The 26,623-nt window shown below is 42.3% G+C and overlaps 1 protein-coding gene and 1 pseudogene across 1 annotated transcript in view; both read left to right on the top strand.

Annotated features, from left to right (window-relative positions):
• Nucleotides 1-2,783, top strand: part of LOC149996499 (putative ATP-dependent RNA helicase DDX5) — a 130,638-nt pseudogene extending 127,855 nt beyond the window's left edge.
• Nucleotides 2,784-4,653: 1,870 nt separating this feature from the next.
• The window catches only part of NRG1 (neuregulin 1), a 942,869-nt gene continuing 920,899 nt past the window's right edge, over nt 4,654-26,623 (top strand). Inside the window, exon 1 of the mRNA XM_090258893.1 lies at nt 4,654-5,389. Coding sequence (XP_090115019.1) covers nt 4,654-5,389 — 736 coding nt within the window. The remainder of the gene's footprint in view (nt 5,390-26,623) is intronic.

Raw genomic sequence — 26,623 nt, 5'->3', positions numbered from 1 at the left:
GATATGGAGGGTCTGCTGTTGCCCAAGCAGCAGACCCCCCCTCTCTTCGCAGCTGAAGGGTCCAAGGGAAAGACGGAGTCGATACAGCTTGGGTTCAGGTGCGCCGCAGGAGTTGCCGGTGTTGACTACAACGTCAAACCGCCTTAGGGACTCCGGCTCCGGATTTTCTGTCGGGGTTTACTCCCTTAGCCTTTCCCCTGAAGAGGTATGCCGCAAGGCAGCGGAGGTTTTTTGGAGTCAGAGTTTTCCTTCTCTGATGTGCCCTGACTGGAAGATCGAACCAGCGACACCTAGCTCGCAGGCCGACGCTCAATCCACTGAGCTAAACCAGCCAGGGCTTGGTAGCACAGACCATATCTGGGAAAATATGGTCTTATTTGCTGCCTGCCATTGTCCACATCAATCATTGGCCATTGCTAGAGAGAGGTGATGCGCCTATTTGCTTGGAACTGGCACCAACTCAGGAACTGACCCAACGGATGTAGCAAGTGGCTGCTGAACACTGAAAGGCATGTTGACTGAACTCTATTTGCATCTATGGTGGTGCTCCCAAGGGACCCCAGATACGTAGTCTGGAGAGAAGTGAGGAAATCTGTTCTGCAACACCTGACTGACTTCTTAGAGTGTGGGAAAACAAATCTGTAAAAAACCACCTACTTTGTCCTTGATGAAGCAGATAGAATACTTGATATGGGCTTTGAACCCCAAATAAGGAAGACTGTGGATCACGTAGGACCTGACGGGCAAACCCTAATGTGGAGAACAGCTTGGCCAAAAGGAGACTGTGGATGGGTGTCACACATGGGAAAGGATGAAAAATCTATTTGTCTGATGGAAGAGATCATGAGTGAGAATGAGAATAAAACCATTGTTTTTGCTGAAACCAAAAGAAGATGTGATGAACTTACTAGAAAAACGAGGAGAGATGGGTGGCCTGCCACGGGTATCCATGGTGACAAGAGTCAACAGGAACGTGATTGGGTTCTAAATGAATGCAGACATGGAAAACTCCTATTCTTATTGCTATAGATGTGGCCTCCAGAGGGCTAGCTTTTTTTTTTTCTCTTTCATATGAAGGTAAAGTATTTGTGGCAAGGCCTAGTCATGACAATTGGAGGACTCAAGAGGGATGGAGGACTAGAGACTGGCTGGTTGCTTCCAGTCAGTTAGAGAAGTGAAAAGCTGAAAGTGTGCCAGTGATCTTCAGAAGACAGAACACCTCACCTCTGTGGTGTAAACTGTTCTCTTTGGGGGAAAGAATGCAAGTTTTGCTCATAGTTCACTGCCGCAGTGTTTCTTCCGTCCCATGCCACAGTGCAGCATTGTTTCAGACTATTTACTGTGATCTCAGCGTCTTTGCATTTCATTGAGTTTGCCAAAGTGCCAAAGAAATATTTCCAAACTTCAATGTTCAGTGAAATTTTTGTTCAACTTTGAAATGGTGAGGGCAGCTTTAAAAGGTACTAAGCCTTTTACAAATTGGTTAGTTCTGGCACAAGAGCTCGAGAGTGGGAGCAACTTCCCACACTTAGTGGGAAAAGAAAGCAATGCTTTCACATTTCCTCCCTCACCTACACAGTAGTCATTATGTGGAGACCTGCCAGAGAGAGATACATTCTCAAGTGAATCCTGGCTTCTTGTAAGTGCTCACCTAGAAGAGACACAATGCAGAAAAGCAATTTTGAGGGGACAGGTATGTTTCTCTTGCAGCTGCAGTTGTAAGGTTAAGGTCTTGACAAGACAAGCAGTGTGGGCAGAGTTCTGAACTTCTGATGAGTGTGTAATGCAAAGGACCATGTATATTTTAGTTGAAAGGTCCTCAAAATGAGCAAACGAAGAGGTTGCTGTGAACCTTTAAGTGGACCTACTGCACAGAAGCATTCAGATGTCACTTGATGATCTGGAAGGGGACTTGCTGATTTGAGAATATGTTAGGGAATACCCATCTTATGACAGGCCTTGTCATTGGGTGGGTAATAAGACACAGATAATGCGTGCTGTTCCTCCCACCCCCAACCTCAGTGGTATTCCTATAGGGAAAGGATAACCATTTTAACTGTATTTTTGCAGCCCATACATACCTTCTTGGGAATACAATTGTCTACGTTTTTATTTTTGGTCTGGCTGTGATGGTATGCAAAACTCCATAGATTGCTATTTTGTCACACGACAACACCTTACTGGTGTGGAAGATGTGAAATTTGACATAAATGATGGCCTCCCTAACTCTTCAGAGGACTATATTTATTGGATTGGAAAAACTGCTTGCAGTACCAAAACAGGCATAGCACACACTTTCTTTACACCTAATAACATAGAGCCAGTGAGTGACCTTATCTTTGGGCTTAATGAAGCTAACCAAGCAATTAATCCCAAGTTGCTTCAGTTGGTTGAAGGCAGAGGCTCAGGTCGTTGCAGGGGTAAAGGAGGCATGAAGGATGGCCATCAGGTCAGATACTCTGTGGGCAAAAGAGGTGGATTTAATACCTTTAGAAACAGGGAAAATTATGATAGACGTTAACTCTAGTCTGCTTAAGAGAGATTTGGGGGCAAAAACCCAGAATGGTGTTTACAGTGCTACAAATTACACCAATGGGAGCTTTGGAAATAATTTTGTGCCTGCTGGTATATAGGCTTACCAGAATGGTTATGACAGCACTCAACAATATGGAAGCAACGTTCCAAATATGTACAATGGTGTGAACCAACAGTCACATGCATATGCTGCTATTGCAGCTGTGTCTGTGATTGGTTATCCAGTGCCACCAGAGTATTCTCAATAAGACTTTATAGAAGCACGTATGTCTGTTTTTCACAATTGCTCTTTTTATTGTGTGCTATCAGACAAGACAGTTATTTAAGAAACATGGGAAATGCACAAATGACTGCGATACAGCAGTAATTATGGTGCCCGGTTTTTGTTTTTTAAGTTGGATATTTCCCTACATTACTGAAACAGTTTTTAGGGTTGTTTTGTTTGGAAAGTGCAGATCGTGTTTTCACAAAAGTAACTGTACAGTGATTTGAAATACAATGAATGAAGGCAATGGATGGCCTTCCAATAAAAATTTCTGAAGACTGAAAAAAAGAATATTACAAGCACTCTAAAGTGCTTTTAAAATCTTACGTTCTCAAAGTGTGGCTCTGTTGGCCATTGAATAACAGCTTCAACCCCGTTTGAATATATTTTTCACCATAAAAGAGCTTAAGAGAAATATTTTCCTTTAAATGCTAAAAATGCGTTCTCTTTCTGTTGAGTGGTACTTGCTTGAGAAGGACATCCCTCGGAGATGATGAATTCTTGTTTTAAAAGTAGCTCCTTAAATTTTGCAGGACAGGTAGTGGAAGGTGGGGGGGAGGCAGAGGGAGTGGGGTGTAGTTAGTGTGGGGGGGCTGGTATTCAGATGGATCAATATTTAACCTACAGCTTCTCATGCCTGGCATCTTTTGTTCCTGTAGCCCCAGAAACCTCTTTCTTTTCATTTTTTTTAAAATGACTACTTGACAGAGTGCCATAAACTTATACAACACGGCCTTATTGAACAACAATGCTTGTGTTACCGGCACCGCACGTCATTAAGACACAGTGAGCAAGGAATTTCAGCCGAAGGACAGGCATGGGCAACCACGACTGAAGTGTCACAGGAGAATGGAGGGAAAGTGGCGTCATGCCTGGAGTGCTCACTGTGCGCGCGCGCGTGCGTCTGGAGCAGTGCGAACGCGCTGAGAAGTTGCTTAATTGCTGCTAGTCTCCTATGAACAGGTTGCTCCCTCTGACTCTCAAGTAACCGGTTCCCCCAAAACTTTTCAGAAGCGAGGACCCGCCTCTCCTGTGTCCCCTCTTCCTTGCCAGCTCGCCTCCCCCCCGCGTTGGGGCTAACAGGTCCCCGATCACTGAAGCGTCACCTCTCGCTCCCCAGCAGATCTGCGCAGCCCACTCGGACTGCAGCCTGGTCGCCGCCCGGCCTCCCATTGCAGCAAGCAGGGCGGCAGCGAGGAAGGAGGCGCACGGGGAGGGGCAGGCCGAGGAGGGCCAACTCCGGCACCGGCATGGGGAAGGCGGGCGCGGGGCGAGTCCGCAGCGCAGGTAAACAGGCTGGCGAGGCGCGGGGCGCTGCCGCCGCGGCCACCCAGCGGTTTCCAGGCACGCAACTCCGCCTCCAGGGCGCTCTCCCCGGCGCGCTCGCCCCGCCGCTCGCTCGCAGCCTCAGCAGCCGCCGCAGCATCACTTCACACAAAGGACTGCTGCCCGCTGAGCAGCTCCGCCACCCCCGCGTCCTCCGCCAGTGACGGCAGCCCCGACAGCAGGGTTCGGGCACGGCGGCGGCGCCGCGAGGACCTGTCACTCCCAGCAGCCCGGGCGGTGGCAGCGGCTTTTTTTTTTTTTTTTTTCTTTTCGATTTTGCTTTATTTTTTTTCCCCCTTGTACCTCTTTGCCTTTCTGTGGTTCCACCCACCTTTTCCCTCCCTTCCTCCTCCTCCAGCTCCCACCAACAACTCTCCTATACCCCCCCCCCCAATAAATAAATAAAAGGAGGAGGGTAAGGGCGGGAGAAGTGGGGGGGGGGGCAAGGAGAGAGGAAAAGGGAGGCAGCGCAAGAGAGCGAGGCAGAGTACGAATCGACATTCCGGAGTCCGCACGCACCTCGCACCATGAGATGGCGACGAGCCCCGCACCGCTCCGGGGGTGCCGGCCCTCGGGCACTGCGCCCCGGCCGCGCCACCCGCTCGCCGCCGCTGCTGTCGCTGTTGCTGCTGCTGCTGTGGAGCGCGGCCCTGGCGCCGGGGGCGGCCGCCGGCGACGACGCGGCTCCCGCGGGGGCCTCGGTGTGCTACTCGTCCCCGCCCAGCGTGGGCTCGGTGCAGGAGCTGGCTCAGCGCGCCGCGGTGGTGATCGAGGGAAAGGTGCACCCGCCGCGGCGGCAGCAGGGGGCACTCGACAGGCAGGCGGCGGCGGCGGGCGAGGCAGGGGCGTGGGAAGCAGAGCGTCAGCTGCCAGCCGCCCGCCCGGGAGCGCTGGGGCCGCGCGCGCAGGACCCGCTGCCCACCGCCAACGGGACCTCGCCCCCCTGGCCCACCGGCCCGGCGCCCAGCGTCGGCGACCCGGGGGAAGAGGCGCCCTATCTGGTGAAGGTGCACCAGGTGTGGGCGGTGAAAGCCGGGGGCTTGAAGAAGGACTCGCTGCTCACCGTGCGCCTGGGCGCCTGGGACCACCCCGCTTTCCCCTCCTGCGGGAGGCTCAAGGAAGACAGCAGGTACATCTTCTTCATGGAGCCCGACGCCAACAGCAGCAGCTTGGCGCCGGCCGCCTTCCGAGCATCGTTCCCTCCTCTCGAGACGGGCCGGAACCTCAAGAAGGAGGTCAGCAGGGTGCTGTGCAAGCGGTGCGGTAAGTCCCGCGCCCCCGGGGCGTGCTTCGGCCGGGTCGCTTTGGGAGGTGGCGAGCGGAGCGCGGCGGGCGCACTCCCGGGGTTCGACGGCTGCGAAGCTGATGCGGTCTTGCAAGTTCAGTTTCGGGGTTGTAGACTTACTTAAGCGACCCGCAGAGGAGGAGGTTTCGCCGACTGAATTCCACAGGCAGCACCTTCTCCAGTTTCTTGTTTTCTAGGCTTTGCCATTGATGAAAGCCCAAGTTTGGTCTTTGGTTGGGGCCGCCTGAAACTTTTGAAAACCTTGGTTTCGTTCACCAAGCAAAATGGAAAAGGCCCGTTGCTTTCTCGTGAGTGCGGTATCGAACTTGGCTTTGGTTAGAAACTGCTGATCCTGGGCTGCCTTTGTGGTGCTTTTCCTTTGAAGGAGGAAGGATGAGTTCAATAGGATTTTAACACCTTGCGTTCGCTTGGAGTCCTGAGTGGTCAGGGGCTTGCATCTGGGGAGAGCCCCGACAAGGAGAGGACAGCGCAGTGAGACTCCTGTAAATGTGGCAGGTTTTGGTGAACTCAATGCCCAACAGATAGGTTGCGTCTGTACCTTCGAATGTATGTATGTGAGAAGTATAAAGTTAATGTTTTGGGGGGGTGGGTGGGATGGGGGCTGGTGGTGAAATCATTTCAAGCGTTTTTGTTTTCAAAATATTTTGGTTTGGAGTATATTTTGGCACTGGAGTGAATCAGAACAGATGAATGTAATTATGGAGCTTCACGTGTAGGCCTTGAAGAATTTTGGGAGCTAAGTTTAGCAGTCGATTTCCCAGACCTTTTCGATTTACCAATGAAAAGTAATCTTTCCATGGCTTCTAGATACGATCAGGTGTGAGAAATTAGCTGATAATCTGATTACATTTCTGAAGTAGCATTACATTTATAAAAGAATTTCTAGGTTCTAAATAGCTGGACAATTTTCTTATTATCACATAATCACTAAAACATAGCAGGGTTTGTTCTCAAACCAAAGATTAACACGATTACACATCACAAATTCCAATATGCATAATAGCTTTCTCCTGGGTCGTTATGTATCTGTTTAAGAGATGCTTAGGGGTAAATGATTTTGTTTTTCTTTTTTACAAAACTCAGCATCATGCTGCGGTCAGTCTGCCTGAGATGCAAAGTGTGTCAGTTCCTTTAAATTTGTATCTGGGATGGCCAATAATTTAAATTATTGGTTGGCATGTGTGGTGCTTTTATCCTGTAGTTAATTAATATCTAATGATTTGGTTGTACTGATAGGAAAGAGCATCGTTCATCCACCATTTCCTTATCATAACAGGGCACTTTGGGCACTAGAAACCTGTTAGGATTGCACCACTCCGTGGTCAGAAGCTGTTCTCAGGCAGTGGTGCTGAAGGAAGCTGAGTGATGTTGGGATTCCCTGGGTCTGGCTGATAGATGTCACTGTGAGACATGGGAAACACTCTAACGGTAGTTGTCTTATTTGGAGACACAAAAGCTCCACTCCATTGCACTGCAGCATATGTTATTCTGTTATAGAATCTGAAACAAAGCCTTATTAAAAGCCATGCCATCATACAGTTTTGACCTTTTATTATATGTAATTCAGGAAGGATTTTGCCTTTCTTCAAACCATATGAGCTGGGAATCGTTTACTATACATGGTGGGAAGTTAATATAATGGGGATTGTGGTTGGTAATGATGCCTAGAATTGGGGGGTGTTACTAGATCAGCAACAGTGTTGGATTGTTTGCCTTTTAACTGGAAATACATGTTGGGCCTCAAGGGTAAAGCTCCTATAAGCAAAATGGAAAAATCATGTTGTCTGGAGGAATACTATCCTGTTTTTGTACTTCTAAGGCAAAACGTCACTGAAGGTAGTTACTTTTACCCTTTTGTTGTGACAATCAAAAGAAACACAGAGCTAGTTGTAAGTTGTGGCATGCCAGGCAAAGCAGGTTTATTTTTATTTTTTTAAATGAACTGGAAATCTCCCTACTTGTAATCGAGGAGATTAGGAAATCATGAGGTTACTGCTCTAGGTCTGTGCAATTGTTGTGTATATTTGGTAATTTTAATGTTATATACTTTAGGGTATTGTTTGAAGTGTTAACTACTAGATACAGCTAAGGACTAACTGAAATCATGCTTAAAGTTTCTCTTGAATTTCTATGGACATAGTAGCTATTGTAACATTGTAGGATAAAAGTAAATAAGCTATTTTATATAATGTAAATGCAGTAAATCCATACTTGAAATGTTAGGTGCAAAAGTGTGTGAAAACTTGTGAATTCACCCAGTTGTGTGATCACAGTTAATAGTGTCATTCAGAATCTACCTACCAGGCAAAGGAACACGAATAATCTGGACAAAATATACAGAGAGGATAGGGGCTGATTTGTCCTGGTTGCACTGCTTCTGTGTGCTTTTGGTCAGAAGATTTCAAGGACAGCGACTGAGCAGAGGGTTCTTATCTTGGGAAGTTGCCCTGGGGGCATGATGGTTGTCTACCTGCCTGAGCCTGATGTTGGGCTGGACAGGGAATATGGCAAAGTCATTTTGCAATCTCATACCCTGGGGAACAGTTTCCAGCTCTCAAGCGTTCAGCTGCAGTGTTATTTTTTTTACAAGTTGCTCACTAGTGTAGAAACCACACATGCAACAGATTAGCTTTAGCACTGAGCTGATAGAAGTCTTCCCTGAGTCTTTTTTTTCTTCTTCTCCTTTTTTTCCCTCTAAGCTAAACTCCTGAGCAGTGTCTCTGAAAAGAAGCTCTTCTCTGAAAAGCAGACCTTTGAAACAGGAACTGTTTTGTGCATTTTAGAAGACAACAGAATTTCATAGTTTGTTTGCTTTATATTTGAAGTTTGTGTAAATTACACTTCCTTTACAGTTATTTAAACTCTTGCCAGCCTTTGCTCTTTCTCTTATTCACTGAATGAGCTAAGAAATATTTCTAGGTTCTATATTCATCATATTCCAAAATAATTAGCTCTTCAATCAGATTTCTATTAAACAAATCATTGCTTGAAGTGCTGTTTTTAGTTTTCAAAGCATTGCTGTTATACTAGGCAGAAGCTCATTTCCAAAAAGGAGTAAAAATTCTGATGAATAACATCTATATACAAGATCTGTATATCAATTGTGTTCTTATAAGCCAATCTAAATACTTGGTATATTATGTAATATTGAATGTATTGATAATGTAAACATGTTTATCAAATATTTATGATAAATAGTCCGGCTTTTCTCATATCCTCAATAACTATTTAATCAAGTGTGCTGACCTTATGGTGTTATGAAGATGAGAAAGATGATGCTAGGATTTTCCAGCCAGCATTGAAGAAAATTATTCTTAATAAAAGCAATATTAAAGAAGTAGCAATAGAAACAGATACAGCTTGACTGGTTATACTTCATAAATACACATGTAAATTTAATTTCCCAAGTGCTTGAGACTGCTCTCTTTAAGCTGTATAAATCTTACTTTTAAAACTCTGTACTATATTTAAAACAGTTCTTTCTGTTGAGTAGAGAAACTGTATTTTTGAATATTTATGTTAAAAAATGAAACAACGATAGGTCATTTGGGAAAACTCCTCCTTAAAAATATTTTAGAAGGAGAATTTAAATATCTGAATTAGAATAAGTTACAAGCACTAGGGGATAGTTTCCATCCATTGTGGGGATCTATAAATTCTCCGAATCTAGGGAATGTTTTACCATATGTCTTAATATATTAGGTAAGGCTGGAAGCTTCAACAGCACTGAGGGTCAAAACAATGAGCTGTGTTCCTGCTGGCTTGTATATTTATAGCAAATGAGAGCAAAAGACGTGATTGGGCAGGTTAATGCCCTTGTCAGATGTAATCTATTCATTGTTTAGGAAATCTTCTTTGCTTCAATGCCAATTTTTTCCTGTTATTTTTTTCTTAATTATAAATGTAGTATCTTTTTAAATTTTGGTGATAATATATGAACTGGCCAGATGTCCAAAGATCCTCAAACTCTCATCTGCCCTTAGTAGTTTATAATATTTATTTATTTATTTAGGTTGTTTTTGATATACTCAAATGATGCAAAAAATGTTGATCTCTGTTGATAGCTCTGATTGAATGAGTATTTTGATTAGCCTTATAGAAATAATGATAATAATGAAAACCAAAAGTATATAATGAGTAGCAGCGGTAGAGATTCATTGATTGTTATATTTATTGGAAGTATATAATGAAAATAGGACATAATTGAAACAGAAGGTGAAAACTTAGGGCTCTTAGTGACTCATGCAACTTGTTACCAAAAATAATAGTGTAACATGCCTTAGTAAAAAATTTCATAAGAAAGTAAAAGTAATTTTTAATGTTCTCGTTTTTAAATAACAGAAATGGCTGTTGTAGAGCGTTTTCTGTTCATACATTAATGCTCTAAATTTGTGCAAGCACTTGTTACTTTGTGCTCCTATGTTATCACAAAATAGCTGGAAAATAAAGCAGCATTATGAATGACTATATGACCTAGATACTTCCCCCTGCCAACATCACTCACTTTATATAATACTTGAATAACTAATTAGTGATACATATATCCTGTTGTACTTTTAAATCTAAAGTTGAAGTAATTGAGAATTTACAGAATACAGACTTAAGTCTTACTGAGTTAAGTGCTAGTCGAGAGCTTGTGTTTCCATATTGTTTAGTGCATGTGAGGCAGGTCTGTTTCTGAAGCTTGCCTCCTGGCTCCCTTTCCCCCATGACCCATACAGATCGACGTGCACACAATAAAAGACATTTTGGTGAAGTTGGTCATAGATCCAATGAATACAAAATAATTCCCCCGATATAGACTTGACATCCAGGAATCCTAGAGAGAGATACATAAGTGGTAATTTATGTTATTGTTATTATTTTTTGTCCTTCAAGAGAACCAGGATATTTTTTCTATGGAAACTATGTCTAACCTTGGTTCACCCCATTAATACCTAGTAAAATGTGTACCTTGGTTTTTATAATAACTAAAAAGGGAAACAAAGAAGAGATTTTGTTTACCCACAGCTTGGATGGTATATGGGAGACAGTCCTACAGTTCCTAACTCAGGCATCAAAGGTGTTTGCTCTTCATATTTCCCTGTGAGGCTACCTCAAGGGAAGGCTTAGGTAAATGTGAGTGGATTCAGGAATGGATCTTAGTCTGTGAGAGATGAAAGTGTAGGATTTCTGTTCATCATCACACTAAGTTCTTCTCTTGACACCTTGGAATTAATTAGCTGTATGGGTCTGACTATGTCAGAAAACAGAGGCCTTAGACCACCAGACTGTGAAGGTAGATGGTTCCTATGTTCCTGATAGGTGTTCTCTCCATCCTAGGACAGTGATGCAAACCTGAGCTGCTCCTCCGCCTTAGAGGCCTCCCCCTCCAAAGCCCAAGGCCAACCTGGGAGAAAACAGCTCAGAGTGGTGCATGATTCCAGAGCTGGTAGCCAGATTTTGGAGGTAATGCCGGGCAAAAGGAACCTAGAGGACGGAATGGTTTCTTTTCTTTTTGCTCTGCTTTGCCAGAATATGTGAGCTGAACTTGAGCCCAGCACTAGGGGGCATGCCTGATGAGGGCAGTAGAGTCTTGGTAGTGGGTGTACCTGGGAGCTCAAGGCAAGGGCAGCAAGCCGTAAGGAAGGTGTTCCATTGTCTGCCCTGTTAATTTGGAAAGGCCACAGCAACAATAATGTCTTTCCAAATATTGTCTCTAATTTGGGAAATCCTATTAAGGCAAAGGAAGCTAAAACATTGAGGGGCTAACTAAAACCACGTGGTTATAATAACATCTATTGAATTTGTATCTTTTTTGCCTTCTTGTTACACACACGTAACTTGATTGCTATGTGTAGATTACATATCTATTCAATAATTAAAGAAATAAATAAATGACTAAAGCACCTCAGCTCATTAGGTAGTAGTAATGACTGTTGTAGGCTAATTTTTAAAAGAAAAGGAAAATACTCTTTTTCTGATTCTTTCCCTCAGGCCTGTATTTGGTGAGGGGTGTGTGTGTAGGAGGCAGCATTTGGAGCCATATTTTACCCGAACATCATTTCCTCCTCTCACTACTGAGAGCCTCACCTCTGAGTTGACCTTTGGGTTTCAGAGAAAGACTGTTTAATTTCCTAAAATTTGTGTCTCCTCCATTATTTGTGGAGATTATTTATGCTGGGAAAGAGAATTTTCTGAAGTCATCCCCACTCATTTTGGGTGCTAGGTCTCAGCACTCAGACAGTCTGTTTTTTTTCTTGATCTTCCTCATAGGTGTTAACTATCTCAGCCTGAGACGTTCAGTTCTTTTAACTGAAGACAGAAGAGTACTGCTTGCATCCTTAAGGAGTTCCTTTTCACCCCCGCCCCTTGTTTTTCATATCTTGTCAGCTCTTGGTTAGACCGCAGGTGGGATGGCGCATGTCCCCTTGGGCTCAGGTGAAGAATGAGATCCTTCCCCTTCACTTTCTCAGTTGGCCCTGGAGACACCACGGGCGAAGGTGTGTTGTCCGTGGAAGCATTTCCTCTCCCGCGGGGAGTGTCCTGGCTGCACCTCTGTACAGAGCATGGGAGCTGTCTGCCGAGGGGAAGAAGGACGGCTGTGTTCGTGTCAAACAGACTTTGTCTGGAGACTTTGCCCTTGGCAGGTAGTTCTGGAGGTTAGGGCTCTTTGGTGACTGCCAGGGTGACGGGATTTGGCTCAGAGTGAGCATGCTCAGAGTCACCCTGTCATCAGCACAGAAATGTCCCCATTGTGGACTTGTGCAGGCCCTCCACTTCTGTGCCAGCCAGGGCACTTCTGAGATGCCATTTCCTTCCTTGTCTTCTTGCCCACCACCACGAGGGCCCACATGTTGTCCTCTGAAGCTCTAGCAACTCTTCTTTTGTTGGAGTGAGGATTTTATTAAAAGCTGTAGCATTTTGGAAAGTAGTCTTATTCTGGTGAGCAGTTCCCCCTACACCCAAATCGTAATCATATAAAGTCTACCAATGTAGCCATTTTTAAATATGCAGTTCAGTGGCATTAAGTATTCACAGTGTTGGGCAACCATCATCATCATCTCTCTCCAGAACTCTTTCATCTTCTTACACGGAAACTGCATACCCATCAGAGAAGAACTCCTCATTCTCTCCTCCTCCCAGCCCCTGGTAACTACCATTCTACTTTTGTCTCCATGATTTTGACTATTCTAAGGACCTCATATAAGTGGCAAAATACAGTAGCTGCCTTTTTGTGACTGGCTTACTTCATTTAGCACAATGTCTAAGATTCATTCATGTTTTAGCATGTGTCAGGGTTTCCTTTTCAAGGCTGACTAACATTCTGTTGTATGTACATACCACAGTTTGTCTATCCATTCATCAGTGGACACTTGGGTTGCTTTTGCCTGTTGGCTATTGTGACTAATGTTGCTATGAGCACAGTTGGACAAATATCTATTCAAGACCCTGCTTTCAATTATTTTGGGTATAATATCCAGAAGTGGAATTGCTGGATCAGATGGTAATTCTTTGTTTAACTTTTTGAGGAACCACCATACTGTTTCTCACAGCAACTGAATCATTTTTCATTCCCATGAGCAAATCATAAGGGTTCCAGTTTCTCCACATCCTCACCAATGTGTGTTATTTTCTATTGTTTTGTTAACAGCTCTCCTAATGGGTGTGAAGTGGTAGTGAGCAGTTTTTAATGTTGTTGTTTTCTATTCAAATCCAGTGCCTCTAATTATACTGTCATTAATAAGAGGCAAAAGTTCTTGGCTTAATACAGAGGCGTTTATTCAGCTTTTAATTTACCCAGCATTTAGGATCCTAAATCTGAAGCCACCAAATGACAAAATTACAAAAGATAATAGCTTAATAAAAAACCAATAAAAGGTTTAAAGAGTAAACTTACATATACATAAGAATATGTATTTCTATTCATATTGCTATTGATGCAGTCCAGAAAGGCACCTTATCACACTTGGATTTGCATCAGAGTCTTTTAATTGATTTTACTTATTTATTGCTTTTTCATTAAAAAAAAAAAAAAAAATCCCTGCCTCTATTCTGTCCACTGCTCCAAATCACCATTTTAAACACTGCACCGGAGGATGAGTCATTCTAAGATACTAAGTTTTTTTGGAGTTCTTTCCCAGCTTAGAGACTTTCACATCATAGTTAATGCTAGATCTCAACATTCAATGTCTTCTCTAGTCCAAATTAAATCTAATCTTTCTCACTTTTACCATAGGAAGGCTTTCATGCAGTCCCTAGCAGTTGCTCCATGAACAGACTGTGCACTTTCCTAATCCTCCTGTCCATACATTTGCCATTTCCTTTGCTTGGATCTCTTTCCTCCCTCATTTCTGCCTCTGGAAACTGCATCTTCTTGACAGCACAGCTCCTACCCCATGGCTTCCATGACAGTCCTAGTAATGATCCTTGAACACAGCACCTTTTACTGTAGACTTTATATGCAAGCTTTTCTTATGTTATCCTGTGTCTTTTTTTAATTGAAGTTTTTAAAAATATTCTGGATGTGGATGTGTCTTGCTTCACCCGGGAGGCCACGGTGTCCTTACGGTCAGGCACTTGGAGTGTGCTCAGCTTGTTCACAAGTGAAAAGCGCCAGAAGTCTCCCCTCCCAGCCTTGCAGGTTAGTACCTGTGTGCTTTGGGGTACATAACCTCACTTCTTTAGGTCACAGTTCCCTCCTGTGAAAAACAAGAAGGTAGAACTAACATGCATTTCATGGTCCATTCAAAGTGCGTCTTGTCCTCATCTTAGACAGGACCCAAGTTACAAACCATGTCTGCTCCTGCTCCTGGAGCTTGTCTTTTCCTTTCCTCTTACGTTAGTGTTGCTCTAATGAGACTAATGCTGGAGAAGTCAGGTGTGAAACTTTTAGATGATTTGAAAGAGGAGTCAGAGAGCTGAATGAAAGGGAGGAGAAAGTATCTCCTTCTTTCCCCAAATCTTACAGCCATTGCCCTTTTGTGCCATTTTGTTCTCTGCCTAAATACTAATTTATCTGTATTCATGAGCATCAACAAGAAGCAAATGCCACTGTTTCTGCAGGCCTGTCTTTGAAATTATAAAGTATGAGTAATCGATTAATCCACAACTGTAAACTTAAAAAGCAAGATAGTTCAGTCATTTGTTTTAATACAATGACAGAGAAGATACAAAGGGTTTTACTATGAATTTTCACTAATTTAAAAAGTGTGAGTCTGGCACTGTTTTGGTTCTAATAATTAGCACTGGTGTGGAAATAGGTGAGGCCAGCACAGAGAGCAGAGAGAGCTTGGTTTTCAGGTAATGAAAGCCCAGATCTGATGATAGCAGGGAGAGGATTCTAGCCTTAATGCGGGGTTGGGTCAAGAGACATTTTTTCTCAGCTCTTGGTTCTCATGATTAGAGCAAAAAGAAAAAAAAAAAGATATATTTTTGTCCTCTTATGAGTAGAATGAGCAATGCAGAAACAAGTTCTCAACTGAGGAATAATTTGATCTGACTTTTTAAATTACTGCATGGAGAGGGCCTGGCTGTGCCACAAGGGCCCTGCAGGGCAGAACAGGGCAGGAGTCAGCTGGGCCACGTCCAGTTTTATTTTACCTTTCAGTTTGGCCTCCCTAAGCCCCTGGTGAGTTCATCTCATCCAGGAGAGCCAATGCTGCTTATAAATTGTGGTTCCTACATCCATATCTAGCCCAACCCTATTTTTTGACTCCAGATCCGTATATCCAACAACTTGCCAGATAATCCACCTAAGTGTCCTATAGACACTTTCTACTAACCATTTTAAACTGTGTCTCACCATCTCCTCTGCCAGTTCATCTGTATAATAGTGAAACTACTACCACTACTACTATTACAATCACTACCGTCACTACCATTGGTTTCCTTGATTGACAGATTATTCTGTGCCAGATAGAATAGTAGGTGCTGATTCATATTCAGTTAACCCCTCTTGCTATAACAGTGTCAATGTCTTGGTTGCATCAAACCAGAAACCTCTCCTTTTGCTTCATATCAATTTAGTGATCAGATCTCATGGATTCTACCTCCTAACATGTCTCAATTCCTCCCTTATGCCCCTACTCCATTGTTTTTACAGCACCTCTTCTTCCTGTAATGGTGACAGCATCTTATCTTTGTTCATGGACTCTCCCTTTCTTAAATCCATTCTCTATACTGTTGCTCAGGTGATCTTTCTGAAACAGAAAAGATCATACTACACCGTCGCGTAAAGCTCTTCAGCTGCCATCAGGATAAAATCCCGACTCCTTAGAATGGCATGTAAGGTGTTTCACTTTTGTTCAAGTGTTCTTATCCAGTTCCTTCCCCAACTTGGAACCCTGTGCCACACTGGTGGCATTGCTCCACATGTACCAAATGACTTTAGGGCTCTATGTATTTGCATATATTGTTCCCTTTTCCCAGAAGAATGGGTAAATAAAATTGTATAGGTCATTAATAGAATATTCTATAGTCTTAAAAATCTTGGGGTAGAAGAACATATAATGACTTAAAGATATGTTCATTGTATATTGTCAAGTGAAAAGGAGCTTTATACAATATGCATATGATTGCTTTTATCTACCTAGCAATCATTCACTTACCTCATCTATGTCTGTCAATCTAAAGAGAAATAAAAGGCTGGAAAGCTATATAACAAAATGTTAACAGTTGGGAATTGGAATTATTGATGTTTAGAATTTTCTTCATTTTGTTTGTTTTTCAAATGAACATGTATTACTTTTCAGCAAGGCAAAGCAATAGTGCTATTTTTAATAGAAATAATGACTTTTTTAAAAAAAGACTGAGTCTTACTTAAGGGACTTTGCCCCTTTAGAAGATCACCTTCCTCATAGTAGATGTATTAGGATAGACTAACTGCTATAACAAGTGGTACCCCAAATACATAATGACTCAACTGTAATAGTTTATTTCTGCCCAGTGAATGGACAGAACATGAGATACTCTAGTTTTTACTTTCCTCTGAAAGAGACCTGTGCTAACACCTGAGGCATAGCTGAACCTCACTTAAGGCTAGATTGATTGAAATAGGCAGGCTTTCCATTTGTGATGGTCATTTTATTTTTAATGGCATAGCTATCCTCTGAAAAGTGAACACATTTACCTTCTGTGGCCTCACTGCAGTGGGAGCATCTAATAGCTATGTGCAGGGCAGATTGGAAGAGCCGTCGATGTTTATTGTAGATAAATAGCATGTTAATTACATGCTCATTCTAATGCTTGAATCAGCATTTTATGGGTTAATTTTGCATTACATATTTGAAGTTTAATGCTCACTATGTCTCATGTCTTTGATATTATTGAAAATGTGGAGGGTCAGACCACATTCACTGTTTACTTTTCTGAAGTGTTAGGATACCTTTTAGAGCTCGGTGTCGAACAAATCATTTTGATATAGGGACTGTGGAGAAATAGTCTGAGGCTTTGTCACTGTTGACTTAATTGCGTTTCATGATGTACATTTCTTCTTAGTAGGATAAATTAAAATGGCTGATAAAGCTGCCTGTAAAAGCAAAATTGTTAGGTTAAACCTGCCTGGTGTATTAAATGTATTGATGAGTAATTTTTCCATTGTTTTTAATCACTTTTATTAACTTTCTGGTAGTTTTATTTCTAGTAACTTGTTTTAAATAATGGTCATTATGTGATTAGTAATATTTCTTTTTAAAATGCTATTGCAAAGTTTATGAAAATGACTAAGCTGCCAATATCATCCATCTACTTCCTATTAGTAAGTCTTGTTGGTGATTTTATGATGAACTGGGTGGTTGCTTGGGCTTCCTGTGTGCAATCCAAGAGAAAGGGAACCAATTTATAACAGGTAAGTGGAGGCGATGAGTGAATGGTTTTGAAGCTGTGTAAGGTAGTCTTTTGTGCATCTATGTTGTGCATATCATTGTTATGGCCTCTTTATTTTGTTAAATATTGAGAGGATAAAGAGGATACCTCGGAACTGTGTGTAAAATATAAAGAACGATATATTTGCTGTGCTTTTCTTCAGTCTCATAGATCATTTGGCTTTGTAAAGTCTTGAGTTCAAGGTGGCTGAAGAATAGTTTAAGGCATTGTCTTAGCTGCAGGTCAATTAGGGGATATATCTATTAATTAAAATCAATTAGAAAGTTATTATTAACTTACCCCTTATTTTTTCAATCAATTTGTATATCTCCCAAGTCCTCTTAAATTTAGGCATTCCTGACATGTGAGAGAAATTGTAGGGGCCATTCTGAAGGTGTTGCTTAAATAAATTATGAGAATCATGAGAACGCTAAACAGATGTAGGTACCCAATAGGAAAAGAGAAACAGTGAGTGCTCTTTGTTAGTTTATTTATTCAGTAAATGTTTATTGGACAGCTTTTACTTGCTAGTCTTTGCACTGATTTCTGGGATCATAGGATGAAGAAATTTGACATGGCCCTTCCTGAGCCAATAGGGTAGAAGGACAGGATGGTCACACAAAGCATTGTTAGATTTGCATATATTTACAGTTGCCCTAAAGGAGAAGCACATGGTACAATGAAAGCATGCAACAGAAGAATCTATCTTAAGTTTGAAATACACAGGGAAGTCTTGATGAGAGACAGACATTTCTGACGGAGGTGTAGGAGAAAGGAGAGAAGGACATCTCCAGCCCTGAGACAGCAATGAGGAATAGCAGAGAGGAGATCGGTGTGGAGGAGGCAAGAATGAGATCTGAGAGGTAAGGAAAAGTAAACATACTGTGTGGAATTTTTAGGATGTTGGCCTTAGTCCTAAAAGCATGAGAAACCCTGCAGGGCTATATTGGGTTGGCCAAAAAGTTCACTTAGTTTTTTCCATAAAATAAAAGACACATTTTTTATTTTCACCAATAACATTAATCATTTGGATATTTTGAGTATGTCGGCTATCTGCTGCGTGGTATCAGGTTGACTGGTCTCAAGTGATGTCCCGATTTGATCGCTATCAATTTCAACTGGCCTATCCAACTGGGGAGCAGAGTCTAGCAAGTCCATACACTACACAAATTGTTTTGGGCATTTCGGCTGCATTTTTACCTTTCTTGAAATAATAAAGCAAATATGCCAAAGATATTTCATATTTTCTTTCATCTTCAATATTAAAATGGCTACACAAAAATTCACCAGTTTTGATAAGTTTTTTAAAAAGTGCACACTGATATGACAGCTGTCACAATGCAGTCCCACAAAATTGTTTTCAATGAAGCTAAAGACAACTAAGTGCTGCTAGAGCCATCTTATGGAAAAAACCAAACAAACTTTTTGGCCAACCCAATAAGTGTGGGAGTTATAAGATTTCCATTTTAAAACATCACAACTTACTGCTCTGCAGAGAATGGATGGAAAGGGAACTAGCAGTGCATGCAGGTAACTCAGGGGTGGGGGGGGTCCCAGGGAGACCAGGATGTGGGCTTGCACTCAAAAGGGAGCAGAAGACATGAGGAAGCACATGGACTTGAGACTAGTTTGGAGCCATCTTTTAGTCTTGGTTATGAAGGGGGAATGCTTGTGTGAGGGTTGGGTCGGGAGGATGGCTCCTGAATTTCTGCTATGAGCAATTGTGTGAGTGGCAAGGAGTGGGACAGAGACTATTGCAGGAGAAGGAGGATTACGTTCAGTGTGGTTTAATCTGTCCAAAGGGAAGTGCTAAGTCAGCACTTGAGTGGATGGAGCTCAGAAGAGAAGTCTGGGTTGGGTTGATGAATGTGGATGTTTTAGACGAGGACACGAGAGTAAATATCCATGGAGTAGAAGCAGTTGCTTAAGGAAAGTGGGTAGAGGATGAGGAAAAGTGAGTGGACAGAGAAGCACGAGGAACAGTAACCTTTCAATGGGAAGCAGAGGAGGAGCCAGAGGATTCAGGATGGCACAAGTGATCAGCTGTGTCTGAGTCCTTAGAAAGTCCTTTCAAAAGATGGGGGAGGGAAATCCCAAAGCAGCATTGCCTACGACTACTGCCGAACACTTTCCATTAAAAGTGCTCATTCTTGGTAGCAATATGGAGGCCTTGTAAAGCAGTTCTGGCCACGTGCACCCAGTGGAGCCCAGACTGGGTGGGCTCAAGTACTAAAGGCCAATCTGGATTATTAAGACTGGGTTTAGTAATATTTGAATTCATTTGAATATAAGTAGCAGAAGCCATTTTAAGGACTTTGAACCTTTTTGGGGGCAGGGAGGTGGAAGAACGATTTACTTGGGTAGTTTGTATAAAGATATGATTTTTTTAAAAAATCATTAACTTGATTAAGTTATATAGAGTGTTACTAAAGTGTTGCTGAAGGTCACCATTTTATTAGTGTTTTTCCCCTTGGCTAAAAATTCTTTCCTATGTCCCATGTAAGCCACTTTAGTGATATACATTATTGTTCAAATTTTTCTTGATGCCCCAACTTGAGAACCAATTGCTGTCTCTGTAGTTGGTACACAGGTCCTAAGGGAACTTAATGTGCCACAGCAATACTTGTGAAGTGACAGCTATCAATCTAATTTAAACAAATTTGTGAGTCAAAAGGTCCTTGGACTGTGTATTTGGTTGACACAAAGCCACCTTTATTTGAAGCTATGACGGAGCATTTTAATGAGCAGCAGTAAAGAAATGCGAAGTTATCACTCTGACAGTAACTGAATGCATTTTCTTGCCTGTCTATGTAAAGACCTTTTATTGTCTAGTAAGTTGCTGAATTGATGCAGTCATAGCTATTATTTGCATAAGACATTTGGACTACCATGGGAGGAATTGTTTTGAATTTCCTGTTTTCATTTGTTTACTTTCTGTGCAACAGTAGCGTTTTCGTGTAAGGAAACCCTGGCTTTTCCTAATTTTAATACAGTGTAAATAAACTAAGAGTCACATTTATGAACATTGCATATTGTAAATCAAAGGAAATGGGGGAAAGGTTGAAAAGGAACTCTCCAAAAAATAGGAGGAAAAGCTCTGAGTCCTCCAGCCTATGCAGCAGGCTACTCGGTCCAGTTCACCCTGGAGAACCATGGATAGGTTTTTGAACCTGATGTTTTCTGAACCAGTGGTTTGCAAAAATGATTTGTAGGTTAGAATATGAAGCTCCTTGGCCTAGACTGCTGGAGAGAAAAATTGATTTGGTTCAGGTTGTGTCTTGAGAATCTGCATTTTGGGAACCCTTAGACTCTGTGGCCACTAAGATTTTCTCAACTAATAAGGTTGAGGATCCTCTGGAAAGCCAGAAGGTGGGTAGGAAAAGAGAGAATTAGAGTTTACTGAGTTTCTATTATGTGCCAAACGTTTTCACATATTTTGCCTCCTTTATTCCTTCACACCATCTTGCAAGCTATACATATTATTCCAATTTTAATCCAAGATTCAGAAAGGTTTGCACAAAACTTTAAAGGTCACAAAGTTGTTGAGCGGCAGAACCTTTATTTGCATTCAGGCCATTTGATATTCCCTGCTAGGACCATGACAAAGTTGGAACAGTACAGCCTGACAGAATTCTAGGGGCACCATCCCGAGTGACGTGGTCTTGCCCTCTGCGTCGTAGCGGGCACCCATTGGGAATGGTAAACTTTCCTGTTTCTCTTCAAAGAAGGTACATGTGGGGAAAACTGGATGCTTTGAGAGTACCAAAGTCAGATTGTCTTGGACAAAACTAGGTCTTCAACAGTCTGCACCAAATAAGCCAGGTTATTGTGTTCAGAGATGACATTGTGTCTCTGGAAGGTCATTGTCTGAGTGAGGAGACACCACACATCAACATTAATATTCCTTCTGGAAGGGAATGAGATGGGCTGGATCCAGTAGGGGAAGACCTGAGGCTGGAGTCCACTTAGTGAACTGCTTCGGAGTCAGGCCTTGGCTCCTGGACCTACCTGTGTCACTTGTGACCTTGGAAACATTGCTTGATGTTTCTAAACTTGAGGTGAAATGAGAATAATGTGTCTTAGTGATGCGTGTGGACGGAGACAATAATAATGTATGCGCAGCACCGAGGTCACAGGAAGTGCCCTACTAATGCTAATTGGGAGGGCTCAGGGGTAGTCTGCATGGAGCTGACAAGAGGCAGGGAGGCTGTAGTGCAGCTGGGGACACAGAAGAAAGTTGCGTTAGATGCAGAAATGAAGGTAAACATCACCTGCTTGGGCACAGTGCTCTCTATTCCCTTATGAATTCAGACGCTCCCCGTCTGCGGTACCGAAGAGCCTGGGACAGAGGGCTGCTCCAAGTGTGGTTTGTGATCAGCAGCGTTGTTAGCAAGTCCTAGTCAACAGGCTCTTGGAAACCATGACTTGAGGGAAAATGATGTATAACACAACCAGCTTTGCCACAGGTTAACTGGAGTAAACAAGAGTTATGTTTCTGCTGCATATTTGCGGTCACAATACACATCACCCAACTTCTAAGAAAAGACCCTGAATACTTCTTATATTGAACATTGAAATAAATGTGAACTGTGCATTCTAATATTAAACATTGAATTAAATGTGAGCTATACATATGTTAAAGAAAGATTAATAAAAACAAGTAAGAGAAGTATTTTCCTACCTGCTTCTTCCAGTTCAGGCTCACAGTGGCCCAAGCCTATTCAGGCAGCTCAGGGTGTAAGATGGGACCTACTTCTCTCACAGGGTACGTACTGCTGTTACATGGTACACTCACACACACGCACACGCACTCGGATTGGGACAATGTAGACACCCTAGTTCACCCAGTGTGCCCAGTTTTGGGATCCAGGAGTGAAGTGGAGCCCCAGAGAAAACCCACGCGCAGACATCAGGAGAAGGTGCAAACACCACACAATGGCCCTGGCTGGGATTCAGCTTTTTGTTTTTGTTTTTCCCAATCAGCATGATCATGATGCACTGTTATTGGAGGACCTCATTAGGACTGCAGATCCCTGAGTCTTCTCCAGACCGTTTGCTCTCCAGGGGCTTCCTATGCTCTGTTTCACCTGGCGGTCTCCCTGGGGATGGGATGGGATAGGGTGAATGGTGTCTGGGGAAGGTGCTTGGTCAGAGAGGAGCGTTCGTCCAGACTCAGCCTATGCTGGCTCTTCTGTAGAACTCTGGTATGGTGCTGTCAGCAGCAGCTGGTGAGATACAGAAAGAGAGAAAGAACTTTTCCCAGAAAAGTTAAATGATAACTTGTCCTTTCTTGGACTTAGCCCCAAGAATGAGCAATAATGAAAGACTGAGTAAGGATACTCCCTCTCTGAACCTCATACTGAACCCAGAGTCTAAGCAGTGACAGACTGGGGTAGATGCCCTTGGGGAGGAGAATGACTCTGACAGAGTCTTCTAGCATATACAGAGTGAAAAATCTGCCCAACTCCATTTGCCTGACTGGAGTGCAGTGTGGTCCTCAAAGGTTTCGGGTTCAGGGCTTTGGGAAGATTTCCCATCTTGCTATGTGGCCCGTGGACCTGTCACAGGAGCAGAATTTTTGCATTCAGGGTATCTTAGGGAAATTGCATAAGATGAGAACCAATCTTTTGAAGCTACAGAAATGAACATATGCTGCTGTCTTCTCCCTGCTAATGATTTGAGCTTATTCAGTGTGCTCACTCTGTGCTAAGCCCTTAGTATTTTTTATCTCACTAAATCCCGCTACTAACCCAGAGGTTGACCTCATTATACCCATTTCATAGATGACACTGTCTCAAAGCAGTTAGGGTATAAATAAATGGAGAAACCATGATTCATAAACAAAACAGCCTTGTGAGAAAGTTTTCTTAAACACCAAAATTTAGGTTCTTTCTACCTGGCTCTTAGAAAAAACATCAAGGACAACGTATGAGACAACTATTATAATGTAAATAATCAAAGCCATAGTATTTACTCCTTGCTCTCCCTAACTCAGCAAGTACTTACTTATCACTTACTGATCCTGATAGGCTGCAATTATTGATCCGGGAGATATGGAGAAGTTTGAGGATTTTATAATCCAGTCGAGGAGAAAGAACATGGGCATGCTTAGCCAGAATGGAGACATCACATGTCATAAGTGTTCCAACATGTGAACTTCTGTGAAGGAGAGGGTACATCATCTGAGGCACACACACACACACACAAAAAAATGTCTAGGAATATTAATTTAACATGTCACTTTTTGGTCAATAGTGTTGTGTTTCATTTTATGTTTGCAGGGTGTGTGAAAAACCATGTGCAGAAGCATGCTGCCTGTGTTAGTCTTGAGCTGGAAAAGTTAGAACAGGGGGAATCTTATCAATATTAGATATTTGTCCATTCTTTGAGTAACTTCTGTACTAACAAACACAGGCCCACCTGCCACTGGAAGTAATAAAACTTTCACAAAAGAACCTTGCCAAATGGGACAAATAGGGAAGAGGTTATTTCTGTGTGTTATTTTTAAAATTTTTGAATGAAAAAAAGTATAATAACACTTTTCCTTGGAATAAATGTAGTTTCTGTTTTAGCTGGAGAAAATAGATTTACATCCTGGCTTAAATTCTATTATCGGAACACATGACTTTATTTTTATTTGGACATACTTTTTTTTTTCATATATGGTTGTGAGTCTGTAGTAATATAGTTATTTTCTATGATATTATTTGGCCATCATTCATTCTTTTAAGTTAATGTCTCTGCTCTCATTTATAATTGTTTTTACGCTTTTTGTTACTAGCATTTAATAGCGACCGCCCATTAAAATGATTGCAGTACCTAGGTATATTATAAATTTATCTGACATGTTATTACTTCTGGATTATAAGCTGGAAAATAATTATAATTCTTGTTCTTGTTGTAATGCTATTATTACAATGATTTAATACTTCCCCAAACAGTTTATGTAATTTGGTTCTTTTCTTCATTTCTATGTTTCTTTATTTGCTGGACAGGATATTTGCATAGTTATATTTAAAAGGAATAAACTCTCAGAGCTGTTGATTTAAGAAATCCTTTTACAATGCTATATTAATTTATTTAGCCCCCAGACGTTTCTCTGCAAATCAAAGGGACTTCCTGTTCACTCCCAGAGGTCTGACTGAACTTTTATCTATCTTAATGAAGGTAATTAAGGTTCCTCAGCTTAACAGGGTCTTGTAGGGCCCTAAGTGATTTAGTCCCCACCAGAATCTTGGAAGAGGAGTATGAGCAATGCATTGATTTCTATATTTCTAACTTTATATCTCAGCAGGTTGAGGCTAAAGTAGCTTCTGCAGTGCAAGGGCAAACTTAGGCCTACATAACCTACAGCTGGCAATATTTCAAGGGAATGTGAGTCTTTCTTTTTCAAACTCTAATGATTATTTGGATTCCTGTGTCATTCATTTCAAATGCATCTGCAACACTTTGTGGATATGTAGGAATGAGGTAAATGCATCTTCAATCAAGCAACCTAACAACCAGCATGTTCACTGTATCACTAATTTTTCATATACAAAGTTATTAATTAAGTGATATGTCTGACCTATTCCAAGTAGTGTCCTATGGATGTCCACAGTTCTAAATCTTCAACAAAATTTTAAGTCAACAAAAAGTCTTCAGCACAGCACTGTTTATGGTCTCCATATTCATAGTCATTCATTCAATAAATATGCTTGAGCACGTTCTGTGTACCAGACACTATGCTACAGATACAATACTGTATAAGGCCCTTATGGTGCCAGTTCGTATTTTACAATCTGTCAGCTCAGCCTGTCTCAGAAAGGGCATCTTTTCCTGATGTAGTTTCTGAAATTAAAAGGCAAAGGGGTCATCTTTGGATTTAACCCGAGGTCTAGTTGTTGTCTTTTCCTGTCCACACAAAAGGGCCTTAGGAAGAAGAGGGAGCAAGAGAATACCCTCCTAGAGCAAGGACTTCCCAATACAGGACAGGCTGGCACTTCCAGAAAAACGAAGCCATAAAGTTATGGTTGTATAGTTGGTAGGCTGGGGGCAGGTAATTTGTGGGCACAGGGGAAGTTTCCAAATTTTCGTGAGATCAAGAGCTGTAAGGGACATTTAAGGACTTTTGTCCATGGTTTTAAAATTTGAATTCTTTAAATTAAAATATACAGGTTGATATTGTGCAGCTAACTGAAAATGAGCTGTCCTCCAACAGAAGCATTTGTCTACATGGATGAAAATGTGAGGAAAAGCCCATGGGGTTTCTAACGTCGCTTCAAAAAGACAAGAGAACAAATGTTGAAGCCTTTGCATTTTCAATGTCTGTCAGTTCCACCTGCTACACCTGCCTTCCTGGATTCCACTTTTGTCCATTTCTAGCTCTCCTTTGTTTTATAAATGTCTGATTACTTCAGTGGGCCAGGATGCAATGGTAAATAAATCAAGGTCTCCATCTTTCAGGGTCTCGCCCAGCTACCAGCTTCTCACAGGTCTAATTGCATAAGATAAATATGAGTGGAGGTCCTCCTTAATTAGACTTTATCACCGCTAGTGGGATGGAATGGACTTAATGAATGTTAGAAATAGAGGTCAGAGAATGCAAACCTATCAAGAATTTGTTGTTGGGATGTGGGAAGAGAAATAAGAGAATTCTTTGGGTCCCCCTTCCCACCATCCTCCTTATAAGTTCCTCCCATGTTAGGAGGAGTTGGTTATATGATTGATTTGGGTTGTCACTCACTGGGCCATGTGCCATTCTGGGCCTTCTTTCCCTTCTGGAAGTCAAGTGTGAAAGAGCTTGTGTTTGCAGGGATGGCTTAACACACTCCTTGCCTGCTGTGCACAATAGGCCCTCTTGCTGTCCCTGCTCATGGTGTGGATGGGACACCAGGCAGTGCTCAGGGCCTGTGTCAGTGTTGCATGAGACTGGCTTGCTGGAGGGGCTATTGGTCAACTCTCCAGACCCAGGATAACTTGGATTGAAGAATGCAGGAAACCTCAGTCAGTCTCTGTGGCTAAGCTTCATACCCACGTGCTATTTACCGAAGGAGTTCTGATTTGTAAGTAGTCAGGTATTTAAAACTTGTCCAACTATTTGTAAAAATGATACAGACTATTTTGTGTTTATTTCACTCAGCAGGGAACTCCAGAGAGAAAAAGAGGTGAGGGAGGGGTAGGGCACATAATCAATGCCTTTCCCTGCCACCCCCCCCCCCACTGCCACCTCCAAGCCACCAGCATAGTTCAAGAGGGTCAAGTACTGTAACCCCTACAGTTTGTTTGGTACCCACTATGCTGACAGCTATGTAGAGGTGCTTCTTTTCGTTGTTCAGTTATAGGTGGGAGGTTGAAGGTAACGCTTC

The sequence above is a fragment of the Furipterus horrens genome, unplaced genomic scaffold, assembly GCF_987537825.1.
Source record: "Furipterus horrens unplaced genomic scaffold, mFurHor1.1.pri manual_scaffold_12, whole genome shotgun sequence".
NCBI classification, from domain to species: domain Eukaryota; kingdom Metazoa; phylum Chordata; class Mammalia; order Chiroptera; family Furipteridae; genus Furipterus; species Furipterus horrens.
The sequence above is the reverse complement of the archived record's forward strand: the minus strand, read 5'-3'. Positions and strand labels throughout refer to the sequence as shown.